Source organism: Bactrocera dorsalis, chromosome 5 (assembly GCF_023373825.1).
Source record: "Bactrocera dorsalis isolate Fly_Bdor chromosome 5, ASM2337382v1, whole genome shotgun sequence".
Classification (NCBI taxonomy): domain Eukaryota; kingdom Metazoa; phylum Arthropoda; class Insecta; order Diptera; family Tephritidae; genus Bactrocera; species Bactrocera dorsalis.
Genome location: NC_064307.1, coordinates 67,423,371 through 67,446,697, shown reverse-complemented (window position 1 = coordinate 67,446,697; position 23,327 = coordinate 67,423,371). Strand labels below are relative to the sequence as shown.

The following is a 23,327-nucleotide window of genomic DNA, read 5'->3' as shown; positions in this document are numbered from 1 at the left end:
TGTTGCAGAGATTTCCTGTTTGTTAGCTGCATGTTGACCAGCTGCAGCTGCGCGGCAACGGAGGCCACACACATGCACACGCAGTCGCGAACATTTGTATTGAAACAAGGCGCTGTGTAGTCGGCAATGTCATGTGGTCGGCAGCCGCACGTCTCAACTTGCCACCGCTAAGTCAACGCTGTGCGGCATGCTGTTCCGCGCTTTTGCGTTTCACAACTCCATCCTCCACCCTGCTCTGCTCTGCATTCGCTACATCATTATGCATAATTACAAGTAATCTGTGATTTGAGTTTTGTGAAGATCTTGCCTTCTTCCTTCCTGTGCGCCTGTGTTTCAAGCTGCTGGGTGGCTCAAATTTTGTTCGAACTTTCGCGTTTTTGGTTTCTTAAGTTGGCGAAAACGCCTTCCTTTTGGCGCTGCGTGGCTCTACGCTCCTCTGCCGGCATTTTGTAAATCCGCATTTGCCTTTGATGTGCGCTTTCAGTGTGTTGGTTCGCTTCCGTCACGCGGCGGCCACGCCCACCAACCATTCGTTGGCTCACATTAGTCGCGGCAATTACTCACAATCTGCAACATTTGACAAGAGTTGAGCTCGTCGTCGCAGCAACTGCCATCAGCGCTACACAAATTGTGAGATTTTGGAAGGAGAGGAAGCGGAATATACGTTTTTTTTGTCGTAGCTGCTTGTGGAAACTCTTTCCTATCCATTGCTGTGGTCTTGGTTGTAATTTGTTGCTATTTGTTTTAGTTTGCTTCAAATCTTCTTTGGTTTAGTTAAGTATTTTCACATTTACGGAGTTCTTATGGTGTTTTGACTCTTTCTTTCTCTTTTGTGGTACTCACTAGTAATAATCGGGAACTTAAGTGACTACAAAGATTGTTTTACCGAAGTTTTTCGTCGGTTCTGTAAGGATCGGACCAATTTTTGTTGGTATTTTATATTCTGCTACCCCGGTTTTCTCGAAATCTTTGATATAAATGGGAACTCTATTCTTTAGTAAGCCTCTTTCTTGGCCTCTCAGAGTTCCGCCAGGAAAAAGATACGGTAGTATTCCGGTACCTTAGAGAATTGCCTAACATCCAGTTTCAAGCAATAGATTCCGGTGGTCCACTTGAGTAGACAATCTCTATCCTATCTATCCCATCCTATCTATTTTGCCTTCTGGGTCTTATAAAGTATATATAGTACGAGTATATGTATAAATGATCATCGTGATGAGTCGAGAGTCTCTGCCCGAGACCACCCATGTTCGCCTGTCTAGCTTTATGTACGCGAACTAGTCCCTCAGTTTTTGGAATAACGATCTGAAAATTTCCATACGTTCTTTTCTCCCCAAGCAGCTACTCATTTGTAGGAACCGCCGATATCGGACTACTGTAGCATATAGCTCTCGTACTAACTGGCCGTTCTGTGGTCCCACGACAGGCGGGTCTACGTAACCAAACCGGATTTGTACGAGCACATCCGGAACGTCTGTTTTGTTGAGGTTAACCTAGACTTCAGATTCTGTCTGAGTCTGGCTTTTCTGCTTACGAGACATGGTCTTCTGAATTCATTTCCGCATCAGAGGCACCTATCTAATAGGTCGAAGTGTTTTTGTGGGGCACGGGTCGACGACTGTGTGCATGTAAATGCAGAATGCCCGATGTACTCGGACATTAGGGGTCTCGGTGGTAGGAGGATCAGCCGGACCCTAAGTTTGCGTGTGATTCATTTGGGCGGCGAATGCGATTAGCTGTGAATTAGGGTTAGTTTCTTGTGTGAATGGTGTGTGCGTGTAATTTGCGTATGGGCTCCAACCCTGGTCACCAGTCCAGAGCAGTATGGAAACTGAACTAGTAGTGGTTGCATCTACAGGATCCGACCGGAGACTTAATTCTGGTAACACGGGGAACAGGAGCCCTTAGAGTTCCAACCAACATGCCTATGCGGACAGCCCTCTCCTGCAGCAACGTGATAGTTATGGTTTAATACCCGAATGCAGGTAGAACTGTCACTCTGTCAATGAATGTGGAGTTGCATTTGCTTCATGCAAAGTACGGCAGAGGTTTTAGATGTGTCTCGAACTCTACCAAGGTGGTTAGTGTGTCCATTCCACATTGCCTATTGATAATGCCAGGTATTTTCAGGGCACTGATCAACGCATTGACTTAAGCCGCTGTGCTCTTGAGCGCCGTGGGGTAAGGTTGTCTTCAGCAAGTACCCTCTTAAACATATCGGATATTCACCGATCCAAAGTGGGATAGAGATCTTCATAAGCGATCGTTTTTCTTCATCAAGTGAGCTTAAGTCGCCTAGAAGATTGCTTATAACAAACTTAGTTAGTTCTAAATATAAAATTAACCTCTTCTGGAAACTAGCTGCCTCAAAGGTTCAAGTTTAATATAACCTACAACAACAACACTTTGCCAAATAAGCTAATATTTGCCGTGTAAATAGGAAATCGAAAGGTTGCTTCGATTTCACCGCCTTGCAGGCATCACTGGTAGGTGTGTCAGCGTACCAGGCACCAGCAATTATTAGCTGCTCGATTGTGATTTATAAAAATAAACGCTATGTTGATATTTGAAATTACTCATGTGTTGTAGTTGTTGTTGTAGCGCTGATCTTATGAGCGCTTAGCGCTGTTATTAAGCAAAATTATACATTGTTGCTGCTATTGTTGTGCTAATCATAAGCAACCGTGTGAAACGCTGTTGTACAATTTCTATTTTTTTTGTTTGTTTTTGCTCTTCACTGTTATTGCCCCAACAACATGAGCACAACAACACAAATATGGGCAAGAAGCTGAAATATCATTATTAGAGATGACAGTGCGTCGCGACAGAGCGCTGTGTGATTATGTGCATAAATTATAAGCGCAGCTAAGTAAGTATGCGTGTATGTGTGTTTGGATAATTGTATGTCTGTGTATGTGTGTTTGTGTGTGTATGTGTGGACTTGTTCAGCGGCTATATGCGCAGCAAAGTGGTAACCATGCAATATGCAGACATTGTTAGCATTATTAGCACCTTTATAATTTGCAATATACAACAACAACAACCAACATAACAACAACAACAAGCGCTAACTATAACTGTTTGCTTACAAAGTTGTTATTCGAGCAATGAAAATCGCCTGGTAAACAACTGCTTATGAATGCATTATAAGTATGTATGTATGTGTGTATATATGTATATATGTATATGTAAGTCTGTATATAAGTATGTATGTATATATATACAGCCGAGTATAAACATACATACATATGATCACACAACATTGACGGCAGCAATGAATGATGATAGCAAATGCGGCAACATAAGCCTAGCAACAGCCAACATACATGCATATAAACATACATAAGTATCTACATACAAACAGATATATACAAGTATATATACAAACACGTACAGACATAGGCAACGTGAAAACATTAACCACAGCAGCGGTGGCAGCGGATGCAGCAGCATCAACAGGCACATAATTACGAATAGTTGCTGACGAATTCACATACAAACTCACACATGCTTATATATATACATATGTACAGCTATTGACGCATTGATGAATTGCTGTTGTTGTGGTTGTGGTTGGGCGAGACGAGTTGCTGGAGCTGGTGCGTGGCAGACAGCGCTGCAAGCACTAAAGTTGCAACAAAAGTTGTTATTGTTGTTGTTATTATTGCTGTTGTTGTTAGTGTTGTTGTTGCCATATTGTTGATAAAGCTGCTCGCACTAAAGTTGCAACAGTAGTAGTTATTGTTGTTGCTGTTGTTCATGTTGTTGTTGTTGTTGCCATTAATGTCGCAGTTTGGGGCGCAGGCAACACGCTTGGCTGCTTTATTACAACAACAACTGCAATTACATTGTTTCTGCGCACAATTTTTTTTTTGCCTTATTGTTGTTGTTGCTGTTGTGCTACATTGTCGCCGCAATAAATGGCGTTGTTGTTGTTGCTCTCTGTTTTGCTGGCCATGTTTGCGCGCGTTACCACAAAATATTGGTTACCAACTATTAATATGCAACGCAGCACATTGTTGTTGCTGTTTTGTCATTACTCCTCGCAGCTTGTTATTGCTGTTGCTGCCTGCACTGTCATGTCATTATTGTTGCAGTCATATTAATTAATGCCATAGTTGTGCTGTGCCATCAATATGCATGCATGTGTGTGTGTGTTGCAGCTCCATTGTCATGTTGTATGTGTGTGTGTTGCAGCCTCACTGCTTGTTGCTTGCCATGAGTTCATGCCGCTGCCTCTTTCACACTCCATAATGTATGCATATAACTATCCCGCTCCACTTCCAACTCTCGCACACACACACACACACATGTGTACTCGCTGCTTTTGTGACGAATCGATTTGCCGTTGATAAACTCGTTGCGGTGTTGCCCTTAATTACATGCAACATATGCCACAAACAAGCGCACGCACACACTAACTGCTGTTTTGGTTGCTGTTGTTATTGTTGTAGGCATGGTAGTTGTTTAAATTACAACTGCTGCTGCCCCCTCCTTCATTGTTATTATTGTAATTGCTACTCGTGCTGTTGTTGATGCAGCCTGCACACGCCGTTGCCGTTGTTGTTGTTCTTATTGTTGTCGATGCTGTTGTTTTGTGACTCATGTCTTCGTTATACACATACACGAGTTACAGTTACAACAAAAACTTTATTAAATTGCAGCATGCAACAGATTTATTAAAGCATTTTCAATTGCTGCGCATAAAATTCAATCGCCAGTGATGCGTTTTTGATGCAAATTTAAAATTCATGTGATCTGCCGTTAATTTAAGGCCGTTGTGGCATGCAAATTGGAAAATTCGCAAATTATAATTAATTTACAGTGTTTGAATGAGTAACGGTGTCTTACGCCCATAAATTTACATTTCGAATATACACACACACATATGTATGCATAAAATATATATGTATACGTGTATGTACGTATATTAGGGTGTGTAAAAAAATCTAAACTTATTTCGCTTGAGATACAGAAAAGAAGGTTCTTAGACACCTCCAAGAAATCCTCCAAAGTATGAGCTCTTAATTATAAATGGAAGGTCTTCCGCACCACAGTTTTCTATTTCTTTGGTAAAGTGAAGGATATGGTGCTTGAAAACCGTTAGGCAAGTGTTAGAGAGATGGCAAGAAAGCTCGATGTCTCTCGCCGATGTGTTCGAATGATTATGGTGGATATTTTGGGTATGACACGCGTTCTTGCTCGACTCATCCCGATAAAGCTGAAATTTTTTCAAAAGAAGTTCAACAAACAGGTCCCTTTGGACATGCTTGATCGTGCGAATTCGGCTACCACATTCATGGAGAGCATTATACTAGCCGATGAGACATGTGGTTATGAGTTTAACATGCAAATAAGTCAACAATCATCGGAAAAGAAAGTAAATAAACGAACCGAAACTAAAAAAACACGCCAAAGCCGCTGAAAAATCAAGGTGGAGCTCTTTGTTTTCTTCCATATTCCTGGTTTGGTGCATCATGAATTTGTTCCGGAGGGACAGAGGGTCAATCAAGAATTCTAATTGGACGTAATGAGGCGTTTACGTGAGAACAACCGTCGAAAACGGACGGAATTATGGAACAACCTTCAGGGATTTTACACGATGATAATGTACCATCGCATCGAACCACAATTGTGACCGAATTTAAAGCCAAATACGCAATGACTACCATCAAACAACCATCATATTCACTCCTTGGAACCCGTTTTCAGTCGAGCGAAGAAAAAAAAACAAAATTCGCTGAAGGTGCTGGAGCCCATCTCACGAAGTGCTTATAAAAAGTGTTTCGAGGACTAGAAAAATCGTTAGCATTAGTGTATTACATCTGGCGGAGTTTACTTTGAAGGCGACGAAATAATATTGATGAATAATTAAATAATTTTGCGTTTTTTTTTAATTTCCGGGCACTTATATGGCATATTGTAGTTTGCAGAGGAAAGAGGAGCGTATAGTATATAAATTAATGACTTTTTTAAAGAATTACTTACAAGTGTTACTATGGTTTACATACCTGAAAATAAAAATAAAATAATATATAAATCAGTGATCACAAGTAAGCAAAAATATAAATTTAATTATTGGCTTAAAATCTAGTACATAAATTACAAAAAATAAAAATAGGTGGCAACACTGTATTTAAAACTGAAAAGCTATGCTTGCCACTGCTTACTTACTTTTGTATTCTTTTCAAAATTAAAAAAAGGTGGCAACACTGTTTTTAAACATTGACAACACCCGTTTTTAAAGATAAACAGCCACTGCACAAACTTTGCTTTCTTAGGTATTTTTTCTTTTAATAAATTAATTTATGATACAAATTTAAAAAAGGTGGCAACACTTTTTTATTAATAAACAGTCAGTAGCAACTATTCACTTAATGATATTGTCTTTTTATACCTTTAATATAAAAAATTTAAAAATAAGTGGCAACACTGTCCTTAAAAAACCGCCGTTTTAGCTACTGCTGACTTACTTTTGTCCTTTTTTTGTAGTCTTAGCATAAAAGTTAAAAAAGGTGGCAACATTGTTTAACTGTGTTAAAAAAAACAGCCACTATAGCAACTGCTTGCTTAGATTTGTGTTCCTTTTATTTCCCTACTTAGTATAAAAATTTAAAATATATGTAGGTGGCAACACTGTTTTTTTTATATACAGTTATTCTAGCAACTGCTTACTTAAAGTTTTTCTCTTTATATTTTCTTAACAAAAAAATTAAAAAAATAGGTGGCAACACTGTTTTCATATTAAACAGTCATTTTAGCAACTGTTTACATTTATTTTTCTCATATGCTTGGTATGATTATGTATTAAAATTTTAACTGAAACGATATGACAACGCTGCTGAAAAACTCTTCTGTAAATTTCATCATTTATTAATAATATATGAGCTTAAACAATTTGATACAATAATTTTTCAAGAAAAAAGCTTTAAAAATTTGTCTTCACTACTTAACAACTGACAAATAATATATTGCTTTAAGTCGGCAACGCTATACTCAATAGGTTGAAGCCAAGTAGTTTGTAACACGCAGTAGAAAACGACGGAGAACCTATCCGTCTGACCGTCCGAATTTTCCCAGCGGGCAGAGAATTTATTTGAATATACGTATCTCTTGGAAAACATAATTTTCAATAAAATTTAAGGGAGAAAATATTTTTGATATTAATTCGAAAAATCGCGAGTTTTATTTTAGTTGTTTTTGTAATTTGTCACTTAACTCAATAATAATTACTTCCAACACAAAAAAAAAACCCAAAATCTATTAAAGCTATCAAACCCCGAAAAATTTTCACAAAGGACAAGGGGCAGGGCGAAAGGGCTGCACAAAACTGAAACACGTGTGTGTCAATGAGCACACAAAAGCGTTTATTTCATTCGTCAATACAACAGCTCAAATGAGTGTGTATGTGTGTTTGTGTGACAACTTATTGACTTTCATGTTGTAGCAGCGTGTGTCGGCTTATCGCGCAGCCTTTGTCAATAGGATCGTAAAAGCGAATTCGATTTCAGCGGAAAGCTAACGCAAACGGCTGCCCAACCTCTGGCACGAGCAAGCTTTTAGACAAAAGAACTGTTTTGATTTCGAAGAAAGCAAAAACAAATATTATTTTGTGTACCTCAATTGTATGTATGATTGTGGGTGTGAGAAAAGTGTTGACAACGCGCTAAGAAATGGGTTCATCAGTAGCGAGGACGAGTGCGAGGCAACGAGTGTCACTCAACAATAGACATTAGGCTGCGTCAATTTCGGGCTGATTTCATACTAATCAGAAATTTACAATTTTTTTTTTAACAATGACAGCATTTATTATTTTTTCTAATGCTACGCCTATACGATGTTTTGAAAAAATTCGCTGGCTCTAACATTAATGACAAATTAAATTAAATAAATTAAGCAAAGAGGCAAACTGAGTCGTATGTACTTCACTGACAGCCGAAGTACCGAAGCTTCATGTGATACCCTTCACAGTTGAAATTTTCATATCACGAAAGGGTATAAAAAGATCTTTATCGTGATTTTGAACCGTCAGTTTGTATGGCAGCTATATGCTATAGCGATCCGATCTGAATAGTTTCTTCTGAAAATGTACCGTTAGTTTGTATAATAATACGTGTCAAATTTCCTGATGATATCTCTTCAGATGAAAAAGTTTTCTATACAAAGACTTGATTCCGATCACTCAGTTTGTATAGCAGCTATAGTCTAAAGTCATTCGATATAAACGATTTCTTCGAAAAATATACCGTTGCCTTGGATAAGAGTACTGGTGAAATTTCCTGCCGATATCTCCTAAGATGAAAAAGTTTTTCATAGAAGGACTTGACTCCGATCGTTCAGTTTGTATGACAGCTTTATGCTATGGTGGTCTGATAACTGTATTTCTGATAAATGAGTAGTATCTTGCTGAAAAAATTACGTTTGCAAAATTTCTGATCGATATCTCGAAAATTGTAGTACAGAGCCATCGTCATCGTCGACTCAGCTCATCCCGCTGATCAGTCAGAGTCCGGGACGTTTCTTTCTGTGTGCTACAAACTTTATGATAAATCTAATACACCCTGTGTAGGGTATACAAGCAACGAAAATGGTACACACGTGCCGCTAGCACAACTCTTTGATGTCACCGTTTACAACAACACCAACAGCAGCAACATCAAGCACCATCGCAACAATGGTAATTGTGTCAACTTGTCATGCCTTGCGGTTGACAGTTGCTGGCTTGTTGTTATTTATTTTTTTTTTTTATCACCGCTTGTTGTTGTTGCTGCTTTCGATACCACTGATGTATCCCGATGATGACAGTGTGGCGTGCTGATGCTCCGTACCGCAACTGTTGCTATGAAGTGTCTCTTATACTCATACCATTCTGCTTCGCGTGCTTTGTCATTGTTGTTGCAATTGCTTGCCTTAGCTTTGCTGTCGTTTGTATTTGTTTATATGTTTGTTTTTGTATGTATGTATATGTGTATGTGGTTGTTGGCCGCTGGTAATTTGTGTTTATTGACAGCACCGAATATTCCATCAAGTCATGGCATGGCATGTGTCTAATTTCGTTGTTGCTGTTGTTGTTACTTTATGCTAATATATGACGTTGACAGTCGGCGACATGCAAAGCTTATTATTTAGGAAACGCTATTGTAGATATATGTACATGCGTATATACATTTGCCACTTTTTTTTATAAAAAAAAGAATTGAAAAACTTTCCGATGATTTGGCTTGTAGGAATATGGACACCTCTTAGACCAGTGCAGAGGTCTTTGACAATGATAAAAAGTGAAAGAAAGTCATATGAAACCCATTGGAAAGGTAGCATAAAATAACAAAAATGTAAAAAAAAAATAATAAAAATTTACGAACGATCTGTGGCCGCGAAAAGGAAGTGGAGGAGCGTGTTTGAATTTTTGGAAGTTAAACACGGTTAAGCTCATTTTCCGGCAAGACTATGAGTGCTACAAGAAAAAGTTGTAAGACATAGTTGTAGATAAAGGAAAGATCTATAACTTTCGCATACAGAATTTTTTCACATAACCTCAAAATTTATGTGATAAAATCAAATATTCAAGATATTGGGGTTTTATTTTTTATTTTGAGCAAACAAAATTTTTTCTGTCACGGAATTTAATATAAACTCACCTTCTTATGGCCAAATAGACTATTTTCCGAGAAAATATACGATAGAAATGTATAAATTATTTATACTAAGAAACAGAAGAGATCTCAGGCAACCCAAAACTATCTGAAGTTCCCAAAAACAAGTTGACAAATAAACCATCTTAAAACTCAGGAATCCACACAAGCTTTCAATTACTTTTTGTCATGCTATTTTACATATTAAACACACACATGCTAGTAATCCCGCTTTAAGCAGCTGTACTTGGATGTGTTATGTACAGCGAAAAAATAAATTTATTTGTGCACATAAATTTTTTAGCGCTCTAAGGGCCACTTAACCCAGCCAATGCATGCAAATACATTTTATTGCGATTGTCCCGCGGACAAATCTCTAGCATATACTTAGGCGCGCAGTCTAGCTATAAGCGTTTCGCCATTAAAAATGCCAGATAAGTAAATGTGTTAGTGCATTATATGGCATGTGCGCTTAGCAAGCTCTTGCGCGCTTATCTGATTTGCGGTGTTTACCCCACCGCAGCGCGCAGCTCACCATTCGGCAGCTTTTGAGCGTCTAAGCAGGCGCTTAACCGAAATTCGTTGCTTGGTGTTTTTTAGGTGGATCTGTGAATCTGTTGGTACACTTATATACAAACCATGCAAATACACATACATACATGCATACATATACATATTTATTTATACCAATGCTTATACATATGTTCTCAGGTATTGTCAGCTACATATGCTCGCTGCTGTGGCAACAAAAATTATTTCGTACCCAATTGAATTAGATTGAATTTATTGGTATTAGCCGCATTGTTGTTGTTATTAGCATTGAAATTGTAGGCTTCATTGGTGTTTGGGCTCACGGCTTACTCGTATGCCAGCTGCTTTCATTCTCACTTGAAATTCCACTTTCATATTTATTGCCTCTCCGAAGCGTGTCTTTCATAATTCATTAGAGGTTGCTCAATAAGCGGCTTTGGAGATTTGTATTTCATTTCTTGGAATTGAAAACAGGAATAGAGTGCGCTTTTATATTATTAATATGCTCTCAAGTAGACTGGGCTATATACATAATTGTCAATTTCGTCAGCTAAAATGCAAAATAACGTAACAACACTTTTCATAAGTTTATAAGTAAGAAAAAGGATATAATAGAAACCAATCAGATTGAAAAAAATTTGAGTTTCGGTTATAAAATGGTTATATATTGGCTATTAATTAGTTATATGTTGGTTATCAATTGGTTATTAATTAGTTATATATTGGTTACATATTGGTTATTATTGGCTATATGTTGGTTACATATTGGTTATATATTGGTTATATCTGACAGCGGAAACTACAAATTGTATGCAAATATTGTAAATATATGTAATATTATGTAGTGAATCATAAGCTACAAAAAACTCAATTTCGACTTTTTTGTTGATACCTTGCTATGCATTTTAGGTGACGATAGAGAGCTTGTAGTATATTGTTTTTTTGTTTTTTTTTTTTTTTTTTGAGAACACTTAACTCAACCCACACGCGTTTTCACGTACATACCAGCCATCAACACCCAACTCAATATTATTTTATTTTAATTTCAATTTTATTTGTTATTCACCTTTTTCTTATTCTTCTTCCATTTGCATATTTTCAGTATCCGTTGCAAATTAATTAATTGAACATTTCAGCAACTGGCAGTTATAACGGCAAATTCGCTCGAAATTCAAACCCAAATTAATTATAAGAAAAAAAATTGCTGAAAAATGCGAACATGAAGTGGCAAGAATAAATTTCCGCGAAAATTGCTTCGAGAATTAATTGAAAGTCAGCAAATGATTTGGAAAGAAGTGCTTAAATGCATTTAACGGTAAAATAAATTGCGGAAGCTCATACAATTCTTGGTATCCATGGTTACACGAGCACTTTTATGCGTCTTTGGTTAATGTGTTCATATACAAGTATATTTCCAGTTATATTCTTATTACAAAAATACTTTCTGAGAAATGTGTCGAAGCATGGATAATGCCTTGAAAAGAAAAGAGAATATAAAGAATCCGAAACAAGCTTCATACAAAAAGTTTACCAGCGCCATCTTTAATTTTAATTTTATGTCCGTAGACTTCGTTGGAAGGTGTATGGCTGCAAAAGTTGCTATCCGACTCAGAGATCTTGGTACCTATTAGAAAATGTGCCTGAATACTCGGAAATCCTCACATTCAAAACTTGTGGGGAAGGTTGTTTTGAGGAGTTTACTATTTGGAGCTCTCTATCCACTCTACCAACTCTAGCTTCAGACTTCTTGACTAGGTTGCAGTAGATTTACTGCTCTAGAATGCAGCCTCCCACGTAAAAATTTGTAAGGCCGATGAGCTAGCTAGCAAGGAAAGGCACTCTAGAACTGCTTTCAGCAAAATGGGATCGGGTCGGTGATCCTGTATCCTCTTGTATTCCACTATTTGGTAGCTGGGCTTCGCGGGAGCTTGGCCAGCGCTGAGTCACCATCGGTACATGCGCTGTCGCAAAATCCTTTTGGCCCAAGATCGGAAAGCAAAACATCTAGTCTTCTCTTTGTTTTCAGTAGGCTAGCCTCTGCCTAGTTGTGGGGATTTTACCAGCAAATTGCCCTATTGGCGTCCATGCTGTAGGACTGGAAATCTTTAAAGGCGTTATCTGCAGAAACTGTATGGAAAAAGAAGAGTTAAAAATAACTGAACACTTCCTTTTTGACTGTCCCGCCTTTGGAAGGTCAAGGCTGAAAGAGTTGGAAGCGCATACCCTCAGACATCCTACAGAACTGGGTGGACGGAATTTTTCTTTTCTATGGCTTCAAGGACTTCATACATATACGCGCGATCTCTCTAGATCAGCCATCTAACCCAACATAAACTTGCTCGTTAAGCCTTCAAAAAAGCGAACTTAAGCATTCGAAGAATCCGAAACGAGTTTCATGCAAAAAGTCTACTACCGAAAATCGAAGGCACTTATTTTACCCTACAATCCGCAGTCCATAACTGCAAATCAAAAGGAAAGACTTTAATGTACCATTAGTCAACGTAATGTCAGACCAATCAGGTTTATTCCTCCCTCCAAAGAACTCAGTGGATAGCACGGTCTCTCAAGTTACGTGAATGAACTATGACTAAGAGGGGTGAGAGCCGAAATTAATGGCGCGGAGATTTAATCAAAAACCGGGATAAACTTTCCCAAGCAATTGTTTAAATATTACGGTACAAATCTACGACTATTCTTTTGAGGATTTCTCAGAAGCGACCCTGAATTACGATGAAGATAATGCAGTTAAGTTACTCTAGACAATCCTTTAGTTCATTTCCACTCCAGGTTTAACAGTTTCTATATCCTGCAGAGTTTATATTAAGTTTGCCATGAAGTGTGTAATACCAGAAGAAGTGTCGGAGATTCTATGAAATAATGACGAGAGTAAACAGCTGAATCGATTTAGCCTTGGCCGTCTCTCTGTGCGTTTTACTGTATAAGCGAACTATTCGCTCAGTTTTAGCGCTATCTTTCTGAAATATTATCCATGTCCGTTTCTCACCAAGAAGCAGTTCATTTGTCGAAATTATCGATATCGGACAACTATAGCATATAGCTATCATTCAAACTGAACGATCTGAGTCAAGTTCTTGTATGGAAAACTTTTTTACAAAGTATCTTCACAAAATTCGACACAAATCCTAATCACGAGCAGCACTATAACACATCAAGAAAATGTTTAGATCGAAGCACTGTAGGATATAGCTGTCATATAAACTGGCCGATCGAACTCAAGTGCTTGTATGGAAGACATTCTAATATGACAACATATCTTCACAAAATTTAGGATGGATTATTTTCAGAGGGAGGGCTATATTATCTGAAGAAATTGTTCAGATCGAGTGACTATAACATATAACTGCCATACAAACTGACCGATCAAATTCCTGTCCTTCAATGGTAATTTTTGCTTTGTGCATTTGTGCGTATTTCGATCTGATATCACCGCGCTGTATGACATAAATGAATAAATTCTGAAGAGCTCACTTTTTGTCGTTACTAGTTCCATCTAATTTTTCTTCATTTACGTACATTGTCAGGCCTACTTAATCCGAGACACAAAATTAATCTAAAATTTAACTACTTTTAAATGAGTTTTGATTTAACTTTCAACTTCTAGGAAACGCTGCTATAAAACACTCATTTCTGACATTGTTGACACAAAAACTAATTTATTTTTTGCTAATAATTTGTTGTTGCAGGGTACTAATGCCATTCATTACGCATTTCCCTCGGCGTAAACCGTTATTGCTCACAAGCCACTTGAAATTTTCCAAGGCATTAAATAGACGAGCTTCATAAGCTTTTGAAATGCTCTCAATGCAACAAAAACACATAAATACATATACATATATACACGCACACACCTACATGCACATGCTATACAAACACACTTATCCATAGAGCAATCAGTTAAAATAAATTAGTGCCCAAGTCGTCACAGTATTTATGTGTGTATTATTAGGAAAACTTCAATTTCCGCATTTGACTTTTATGTCGGCTTTTTGCTACAATCGGCTCGGCTCAACCACAGCGCTGCCCACTTAAACGCAGCACCCTTATCTGTATTATTAATCCCGCTCATTAAAGTTTTTACAACCCATTCTTAATTTATTTGCTGCCGAAAAGCCGTACGAAGGCAGATGCACAAATGAAAGTGCGGCAGGCGGAGGCTGCAGCGACCGAAAGCGCGCCTGGTGCTGGCAACCACCCGAGCGAAGGAGCATGCATGACACACTCGCAGCCTAAAATTTTACGAGCAGCCACACTGAGCACTGCAGGGCGAAAAGAGATAATTTTTAAATCAAACTGGTTTTCGGGCATTGAAAAAAGTGAGAAGCTTGCTGAAAGAAGGGAAGGGGGCCCTGTAAGCGTAGCGATGTTGCAGTAAAGATTTACGGCCGAGACACAAAATGCCACGAGCGTTTACTTTGCCATTTTACACACATACACACGCGCATACTGAAGCCCTACTCGAAAGAAAATACCCGAAATGTATGCATACACACACATATTCATATGCAGTTCGTTGCCGCAACCATTTGCTTAAGTGGCGTGCGAAAAAAGTGCATAGACCAGAGTTTTTAGTGTGATTAAAGCGCAGTTTTATTACACGACCGCTTGCCCACACAGTCGCACGAGCATCCCAGTTTTAAGTGCTTGCCCCGCAGCCAACCTCAACTCTGGCCCACTTCGGCGTACTCACTCTCCGTTTATGCTTTCAAATTAGTGCGTTGTCCATATGCTCTCAAAATCCTTTATAAACAAATAATTAACTATTAAAGGAATTAGGTTGCACGAGTGGCAACCCCACGCCCCAAATTCACTTCCTGTTCTTCCTTCGCAGCCAACTTAATGCGTGTTAAAGTGTATGTGTGTGCGTGTGTGTGCAGTTTTATGCTGTCCTACTTGTTGTTGTTGTAGGTTGAGTGTCATATAATTAATTTCGCGCTCGTCATAAAAGCTTAATTGACAGCGTACAAAGCGGCAAACACACACCACACACACAAATACACGCATTTACCGTTATGTGTGAAGCGAATTGCTGGTTAAAAGGAAGGTGTGTCTTAAAATGAGGACATATCTCGCATATCCTGTCAAATATTTAACGGTGTGGGTCCATTTGCCAATGCTTGAGTGATTCGATACTTTTTACACTGCGAGAAAATGTGTGGATTTTTCTTCGTTACTGGTGTAGACAACGCTTACGCGGTTATAGCAGAGTTTGCCGCAAAGTCTAACCAAGTCCTTATCCAAGTTCATGCCTTATACACTTGGTTTTTCCAACGGAGTGGAGTTCCTCCTCTTCCTCTGATGTTGTCATCGTCCATGCCTCTGCACCAGGACGGGAATGGTGAGTGACTATGATCTTTTTTCGCCGAGATTGCCTATTTAGTCCGAAATAGCACCTGTTGGCCTTGTCTTGAACCTCGATTGGTTTTGGAGGATAGAGCCAAGTGTAGAATTTCCCGTAAGTGAGGAAAGTCCTCTGAGTCCCATCAGTTAGGAGTGGTCAGACTTCCAGTCTTAGACCGGGTAACCTCTGGGTAGCCAAAAAAAAGCATCCGTTTAGAGAGGAACTAAATTGAGAAAGCGAATCATTTCATGGTTGTGCGCTGCGCTTTGAACCCGCCACGTTAAAAATACCCCAATGAGAAGGACACGATAGCCTCAAATGAGGGATTAATGTTTCTACCATATGTAGATTATGAGCAGCGAAAGAAGCTAAACCTGCAGCAGGCAATATGGACTATGTTTATACCATATTAGAAGATCCTTATGCTTAAAATGTAGGTAAAGTTCGAACTTTTCAAAACAGAACATCCTGTGAATCTAAATCGTGCACCAATCTTGGAGTAAAATAGCTCGGACAGCATTCTACCTATTCAAACAACGAAATCATCTTATTATAAAAGTCTCCGTAACAACTAACAATGCCGACGACCCATCAGTTACTCTCTCAAATACCTTCAAAAGCCAAGTTATCACAAAGTTCTTACTGGAGTATCTCGTGTGTCTTTGGTGGTACCACGATATCGAGTCACTGGAAACGGTATCATCAGTGAAACCACAGAGTCTGTTGAAATTCGTAGCTCATAAGCCCGGAAGACCAACTTAACCTAACCTAAACAACGTTTAGCAAATCTAAGAATATGGGATAGTACACTTTCTTCAAAACTTTCACTCGATTTCTTTCAGTGCTTCGTATACAAGTCGCCTTTTCTCACATCAGTGCCCACTTACCCAACTACCTTAACAAATAATCAAGACTTCTTTATTTTGTCTCTGCTATTATGCGAAACGTGCCTTATTACACTAATTAGTATTGCAACATTTGTTGTTGTTTTTAAGGGCGTTGCGCTACACGCCACCCAGTAGCTGTATAACGGAAGCACACACAACACCTTAAACTAGCATACGCCACACTTTCGCGCATTTCCAGCAAACAACCACACCACTGCAGCTACTGCAAGACGACGCAGTAAACGCAGAACCAAGAACCAAGAAGAAGGAGCTAAAAAGAAGAAGCATAAAAGAAGTGGCATAATAAGAAATTACGTACAGCCAGTGGCTTATGAGGCAAGTAGGATTTGTTTGTTGGTTAGGCGGACGTTTTTGGCTCCATGCTGCCGCTCTGCAACCGACTCGGTTAGTCCGTTGGTTGGCTGGCTGGTTGTTTGGCTTGTCTACGCGTTGGACGTCGTAATCAGCACTGTCAACAAAACACCCAACAAATTTAATTGCCAAGTGCCGGCATTGCCATCAATTTTCCTCATTTAATTTTAATGACACGCAAAATAATAAAATATATACTCAACGCGTCTTCACGGTAAGCCAAAGATGTTGTGGAAAAAGTAAGTAGTAGTTGGCCTGCATTTTGTATACTGCGTGTTGCTATAAGTATTTCAGACCCTTTGAGTTTCGTTTTCAGAGAGTTTCGCTTTACGAGCTCCCACTACTTTACTACTAGTATGTATTTTGGTCCAGGAACCATGGTATAACGTTTGGCATAGTGAAAGTGTTATTGAAAAGCGTCCAGAAAGTAGAGAAACCAGAATACTTTTCTCTGCAGAAAAGTTTTGTTGCAGAAAGTTTCGCACATCGAGCTCCCACTCTTTATTACTGGTATTTTTTTTTGTCTGGAAACCTTAGCTTATCATTTTTCATATTCAAATTATTCCCGAAAACTTCCAGAAAACTGTCAGGCCAGACTAGTTTTCTCTGAAGAATAAATGAAAGTCTAGAAATAGTTCAAAGGTCTAAAGTGAAAGAGCAATTAATTTAGTAAAGTATGAAAGCAAGGCCTTTGGGCACAATATAATGAATGTAATTTGATACAATTTCGATATGTCATTAAGAGTCCTCATTACAGTCTATTTATACCCTGAACAGGAACATTAAATTTGAAATGAAATTTATAATACCGAGAAGAAAATATCGAAAAATTCCCTAGATTTTGAAATTTCGATCCACAACTTTGCACATATCTTCTTGTCTTCAAGGAGCTGCTCATTTGTCGAATTCACTGATATTGTGCCACTATAGCATCTAGCTATCGAACAAACTGACCGATCAAAATAAGGTCTTTGTAAGGAAAACTCTTTTGTTTGAAGAGATATCTTTATGAAATTCGGCACAGATCACTGTCAAAAGCAACAGTACCAGTTATAGAAAAATTCTTGAGATCACAACACTATAGCATATAGCTGCCATACAAACTGACCAATCACAATAATGTCCTTGTTTGAAAAACTTTTTTGTTTGACGAGGGATCTTCACGATTTCTAACACAGATCATTGCACAAAGCAACACTACAATATCTGAGGAAATTGTTCAGATCGGTCTACTATAGAGTATAGCTGTCATACAAACTGATCGCTCAAAATAAAGTCCTTGTATGGAAAACTTTTTCATTTGATGAGATATCTTCACGAAATTTGACATGGATTATTTTCAAGAGCAACGGTGCAAACTACGAAAAAATTATTCAGATCGAACTACTATAGCATATAGCTGCCATACAAACTGACCGCTCAAAATAAAGTCCTTGAATGACTATGTTTTTTGTTTTTGTGAAGGCTATATATAAAACAGTAACCTTTTTTCTGACTTTCGTAATTCCTAAGTAATCAAAATACACCTTTGCAACGGCATACGTATGTATCTATGTATGTGTTAGTATTATAAGCAGCATTTATGGCTGTCTCTCATCATTATTTTAACTAGCAGTTTAGTATGGAATTAAGTATTAACCTCGTACCAAGAAGCCAACCTACCAACACACTTGCTGCGTGCTGTGTTCATATACTTGTGCTTATAACTAGCCGGTGGATTGTGGCTGTGCGAAAGTGGCCAGGAAAGACACTGTGAGAATTTTTTCAACAGCAAAAGGATACAAGTTTTTTTTATGCAGGAAAATATGTTATATGAAACTTCTTCTTCTTTTATATAAATATTTTATATTTACTAATAGCTTAGGTCACTTAAATGTAGTGCTTTATATTTATATTAATATTAGTAGTAAATATTAGCATGAAGTATACATGTAGGCGCTCATTTTAAATATTAGCAAAGTCACCTACCCTTAATAGAGATAATTTTTTCAACTGAGGGATACAAGTCTGTAGATCTGATCAAGTAAATCTGAACCTGTGCATCTGAAGTAACCCAAATGTAGATTATATTCTGTTACATTATGAACTCCCAGTAAACACCAGCAAGAAGTACATATACATATAGGCGCTGTCGGCAAAATTTAGCAAAGACAAGTACTTAGTTACTTTTCTAACATAGTTTAAGAGCCATCTTAATTTTTTTAAATCTAATTTTTACATTGCTGAGCATATATATCTTATATTTAGGTTCAAAGCCGGTCTTATTTACACCACTGTAGTAGTTTGCTTTTAGTGAGAAACAGATTTTTGATACTTATGCATATCTGAGCTATATCATAAATAGAATGTAGTTTGTATTATCATAAAATAATATGGGAGTGCTAGCAAGTAGTATACATACAGGCGCTGACTTCAAATATTAGCAAGGTCACCTACCTTTAATGTCTAAACCTTAAATCAAGTGAAAAAAGTGAGGTATTGCCAAAGCAGAAACTGAAACAATACACTTTTCTAACCAAATCTATAATATAATCTATAAAAAATATTAAAATCTTAAAAAAATTATAATAATCTTTCGAGTGTACACTTTGCTACCTGAATGCTCTTCCATAGTATTATTATCGGTATATAAATATTACACAAGCATTGCACATTAACCCACGACATAAGATTACCTACCATGGCACATATTGCTCACACAGACACACGTCGCCAACTTACACCCACCGTGCCGCACACACATGACCAGCGCCAAGTTGCTGTGGGTACTAATCCAACGGCTGGTAAAGTGAAATGTCATTTTATAGTTTTTATGCTGTCATAAATTTTCGGTCAGTTAGCACAGCAAACACGCAAGCACAAGGACATGCAGCACCCACAACCCCGCACGCTTACATAACAACGTACTAAACACTTGTGCTTGCTTGCGACATATGCAAGTGGCCGTTGGTGCAGCGGTGCGTATACGTAACTTCCAAATTAAATAGTTGTTAAATGAAAGCACTCCTTAGGCCGATTAATGTGTCGCGTAATGTGTGTAATGAGTGCGCTGACACAAGCACACATACACACAAAGCAAATACCACACACACAGCCATATAAAATATATATAGCAAACATTATAAAAGTGTCCACACACACACGCGCAGCCTAGTGTATGCCGTTTCGGTAATAAAATGTAGACCGTTAAGCGCACAGTAAAAGTATGTACTTAATTGTAATTGTATTTGTTGTAGTGTGTTGCCAACGCCGCCACACTTCTCTCGCTCCACCTTACGCCAGTTGTCCAGCTTATATTGCGCTTGAAGTTGTTTGCTTTTCGCTTGCTTTTTTTTATAGTTTCTGCACTTTGCGTCGGTGTCTGTCTGTCTAGCGGCTAACGGCTAGCAGCGTTGCTTATTTGTCATTGGCGTTTTAATTTTAATGACTTTCGTTTTTATTTTTACTATGCCACAACACACTTTTTACAACAATGTTCAGCAGTGCGGCAGTACACTTGTTCATTAATTTTTTTTTTGCATCGCCATGCCGCCATGCCGTTATGTTGCTATTGTTATTGCTGTTGTTTGTGGTAATTTTCGGGCTTTGTTGCAGGTACGCGCCATTAACGTTTATAGTTATCGCCACAACAAGCATTTTCGTGTCATTTGCCAAAGCAGAATTTACTGCCGGCACACGCATACAAACAGACTTTTATACAAGGTAGTATATGTATGTATACAAAGCTATATTTGTATGCAAGCATTTTAAGTGAACATAAACAAAATGTATATCTGATATAAAACGTTAGTACTAACACCTTCATAAAAAGCTTACCCTACTAAGTAACGCCCATAAATTATATGCTTTGGCAATTTTTGCTTTAAGCTCACGCGCAAAATACATTTTTGGCGCGCTTTTACGCTTAATATAAAAATTCAATAAACACGTTAACATATTTTAATGAGCGCGTCGTTATTTCCAGTGTTTTAAGCAAATTTTATGACTGTGATAATCTATACAGGGTGGGAGCCCCAAATATGATTACCTGTAGTACTAGATTCCAGCATTGCAATATTCATCAAGCTGTCTGGCTGTCTACGGATCGAAAAACAACCAAACAGATCGATCCTGTAGTGATAGATATACTAGACGTCTCCAAACGTGCATACACTCCGAGGTTTTAGCATTGGCTCGAACCACTATCTTGTTGCTGCGAAGACACGCCCCCACTTCTGTCAACAAACATAAGGAAGGTGGCACGTCACGAAGCGGCAATTAAAACAGACAGTCGAACGATTTTCTGATAAATTTGCTTTCGTGCTCTGTGAGATCATTAATCAGCAACTCGGTATAAGGGAAATGTGGGACGGCATTTTAGCTCCTTACGTAAAACTGTAAGCAAAACCACTGGTTTTCGGAAAGGTTAAAAGAGCAGCTGCTAGGATGGGCCGCGTCACAGTGGGGAGAAAACAGACTGCCTACCTTGCAACATTACAATTGACCACAACAAGAGCGGGATGAGATAAGTTCCGAGAGTTGGAGAGGAAACGTATTTGCAGACAAAAAAAAAAGACAAAAGTCAAAATGCGTGGGTACGAAGAGCTTGAAAAGCTGGCCGACAGGATTAAAGCTCGAAAATTCTACGAAAATATGCGGCAACTAACAGAATGTTTCAAGATTGGAACCTACTCTTGTTGACATCTAGAGGTGATCCAGTGACTGATGCCCAGATCTTACTAAAATTATGAAAATTATGGAGTCGAAAAAAAAACATAACACCTGAAGATGACGAGTCCGATTCCTCAACCGATGATGATGAAGCAGACGTTCCATTCACAATCTGCGCCAACTACCGTGGAGTAAGCCTCCTCAGCATCACATATAATATATAGGTTCTATCGAGCGTACTGTGAGACGGATTAAAGTCCACCGTCAACAAACTGATTGTACAACAGCAGGCTTTTACCGATCACATCGATATCGTTGGCCATAACAACTGCGCAAGTAGTTCTGATTTTTCCAGACCTGACAAAGAAGCGAAGAAAATCCTCCGAATGTGTGAAAACACTGAAGCCCCAAGAATATTCGACGCAGTATCTGTGGGAAGTAAAGCAAGACCTCCACTCCGTTGGAAAAACCAGGTGGAGAAGATGTACATGTGCAGAGTCTTTTCTGCCCACGTCTGACACTTCGAGCTAATGTCTCTGCCGAATCCATAGAGGTGGCTTCAAACGCACTCATGCTCATTGTGGTGAGTATTTGGGTCAATTGGAAATCCAGGTTCAAATGTTGTCTATCTATCCCCGATCGACTGTGAGATATGAGACTCTGGTTCCTGTAATCTTTTGATGAGGACTGTCACAGCTGATGTCAAATTTTTATGCTCTTATTTCTCTACTTTAGCTTTGCGGATACTGGCCAAAGTACTGATAGCTGATGTATTAGCTGGGATTTTCTTCCGCGCTGGATGTCCATGGGTGGTATACTGACGAATACTTCAGCAGCATCGGTTGATATAGTCCAGAGAGCACTAATTATTCGTATAACAGAAAGTCGATGCAGTACGGCTATTGATATTGTTTAGGATTTGAGGTCTAGACCTACATACACATTGAAACCGCATACATTATAACTGAACTTATAGCATTTGCACTTAGGAATCGTCGGCTGAGAATGCGTTTTATATTATATTTCCTTTCATGAGATTTTTTTGATCAAAAGAATGTATGAAAGTGGAAAAACATCTGAAAATTTTAGCACATATATTATGAGCATCCTTCCATAGATTACTCTTTCTCGAAATCCTTTCAACTTTCAGTTCAAGCGCTGGAGCTCAAACACATAAGCCTAGTAATCAAGTTTGTGACCTGAATTCTACAACTTCCTTATTCACTTTAATTTCACATTGTGCCTAGTCACCAAATCATTTTAAACGCCACAACAACAGTAATATAAACTTTTGTAATTTTATAGTTAAATCATTGCCAGTCCATGCCATTAAAGTGACCAATAATGTCCAAAGTGAATTGTTGAGTATAAACTTCCATTTGATTTAAGATCGTAAAATAGTTTATGACACTCAAAAGTGAAACCGCAGCAGACAAGTTTAGAGAAATGAATATTATACAAAAGCGCTCAACTATTACTTGAAGCATACTTCAAGGCGCAGCAAGCGTAAAAGCGAAAACGCATTAAATAAAGTTAGATAACGAAGGCAACCATAAGCACAAATACACGCATATATGCACAATTACAAATACAGTAAACCTCACCTGTAGGAAAAAGTGCAACGAAAATAGTAAAAAAAAAATTCCATAAAAATATTGACGGTTGGTATTTCGTAATGTGTTTTGCATGTGGTTTTAATACATGTTATGTGTATTCGGGATGTTTTTTTTAAATCTGGAACTTATTTATTTTGTGGAACGTGTTTCAAATATTTACAGTTGAGCAAGTGGAATTCACACTAAGCTTTAAACTACTGCGAAACACTGATTTGCAGCTGTGGAACATATTCAAAATGTGGAACTTATCGAAGAAGTATATTTTTCGCTAAAAATTGAG

General features: G+C 38.3%; 1 protein-coding gene across 1 annotated transcript; it reads right to left on the bottom strand.

The window, feature by feature from the left end:
* Positions 1-3,877: 3,877 nt before the first annotated feature.
* On the bottom strand, positions 3,878-4,606 carry LOC125778904 (GATA zinc finger domain-containing protein 21-like). Its single transcript, XM_049458519.1, has 2 exons — positions 4,423-4,606; positions 3,878-3,993 (listed from the first exon to the last, which is right to left on the bottom strand). The coding sequence occupies exons 1-2, from the start codon at positions 4,604-4,606 to the stop codon at positions 3,878-3,880; spliced, it is 300 nt and encodes a 99-aa protein (XP_049314476.1).
* Positions 4,607-23,327: the final 18,721 nt, after the last annotated feature.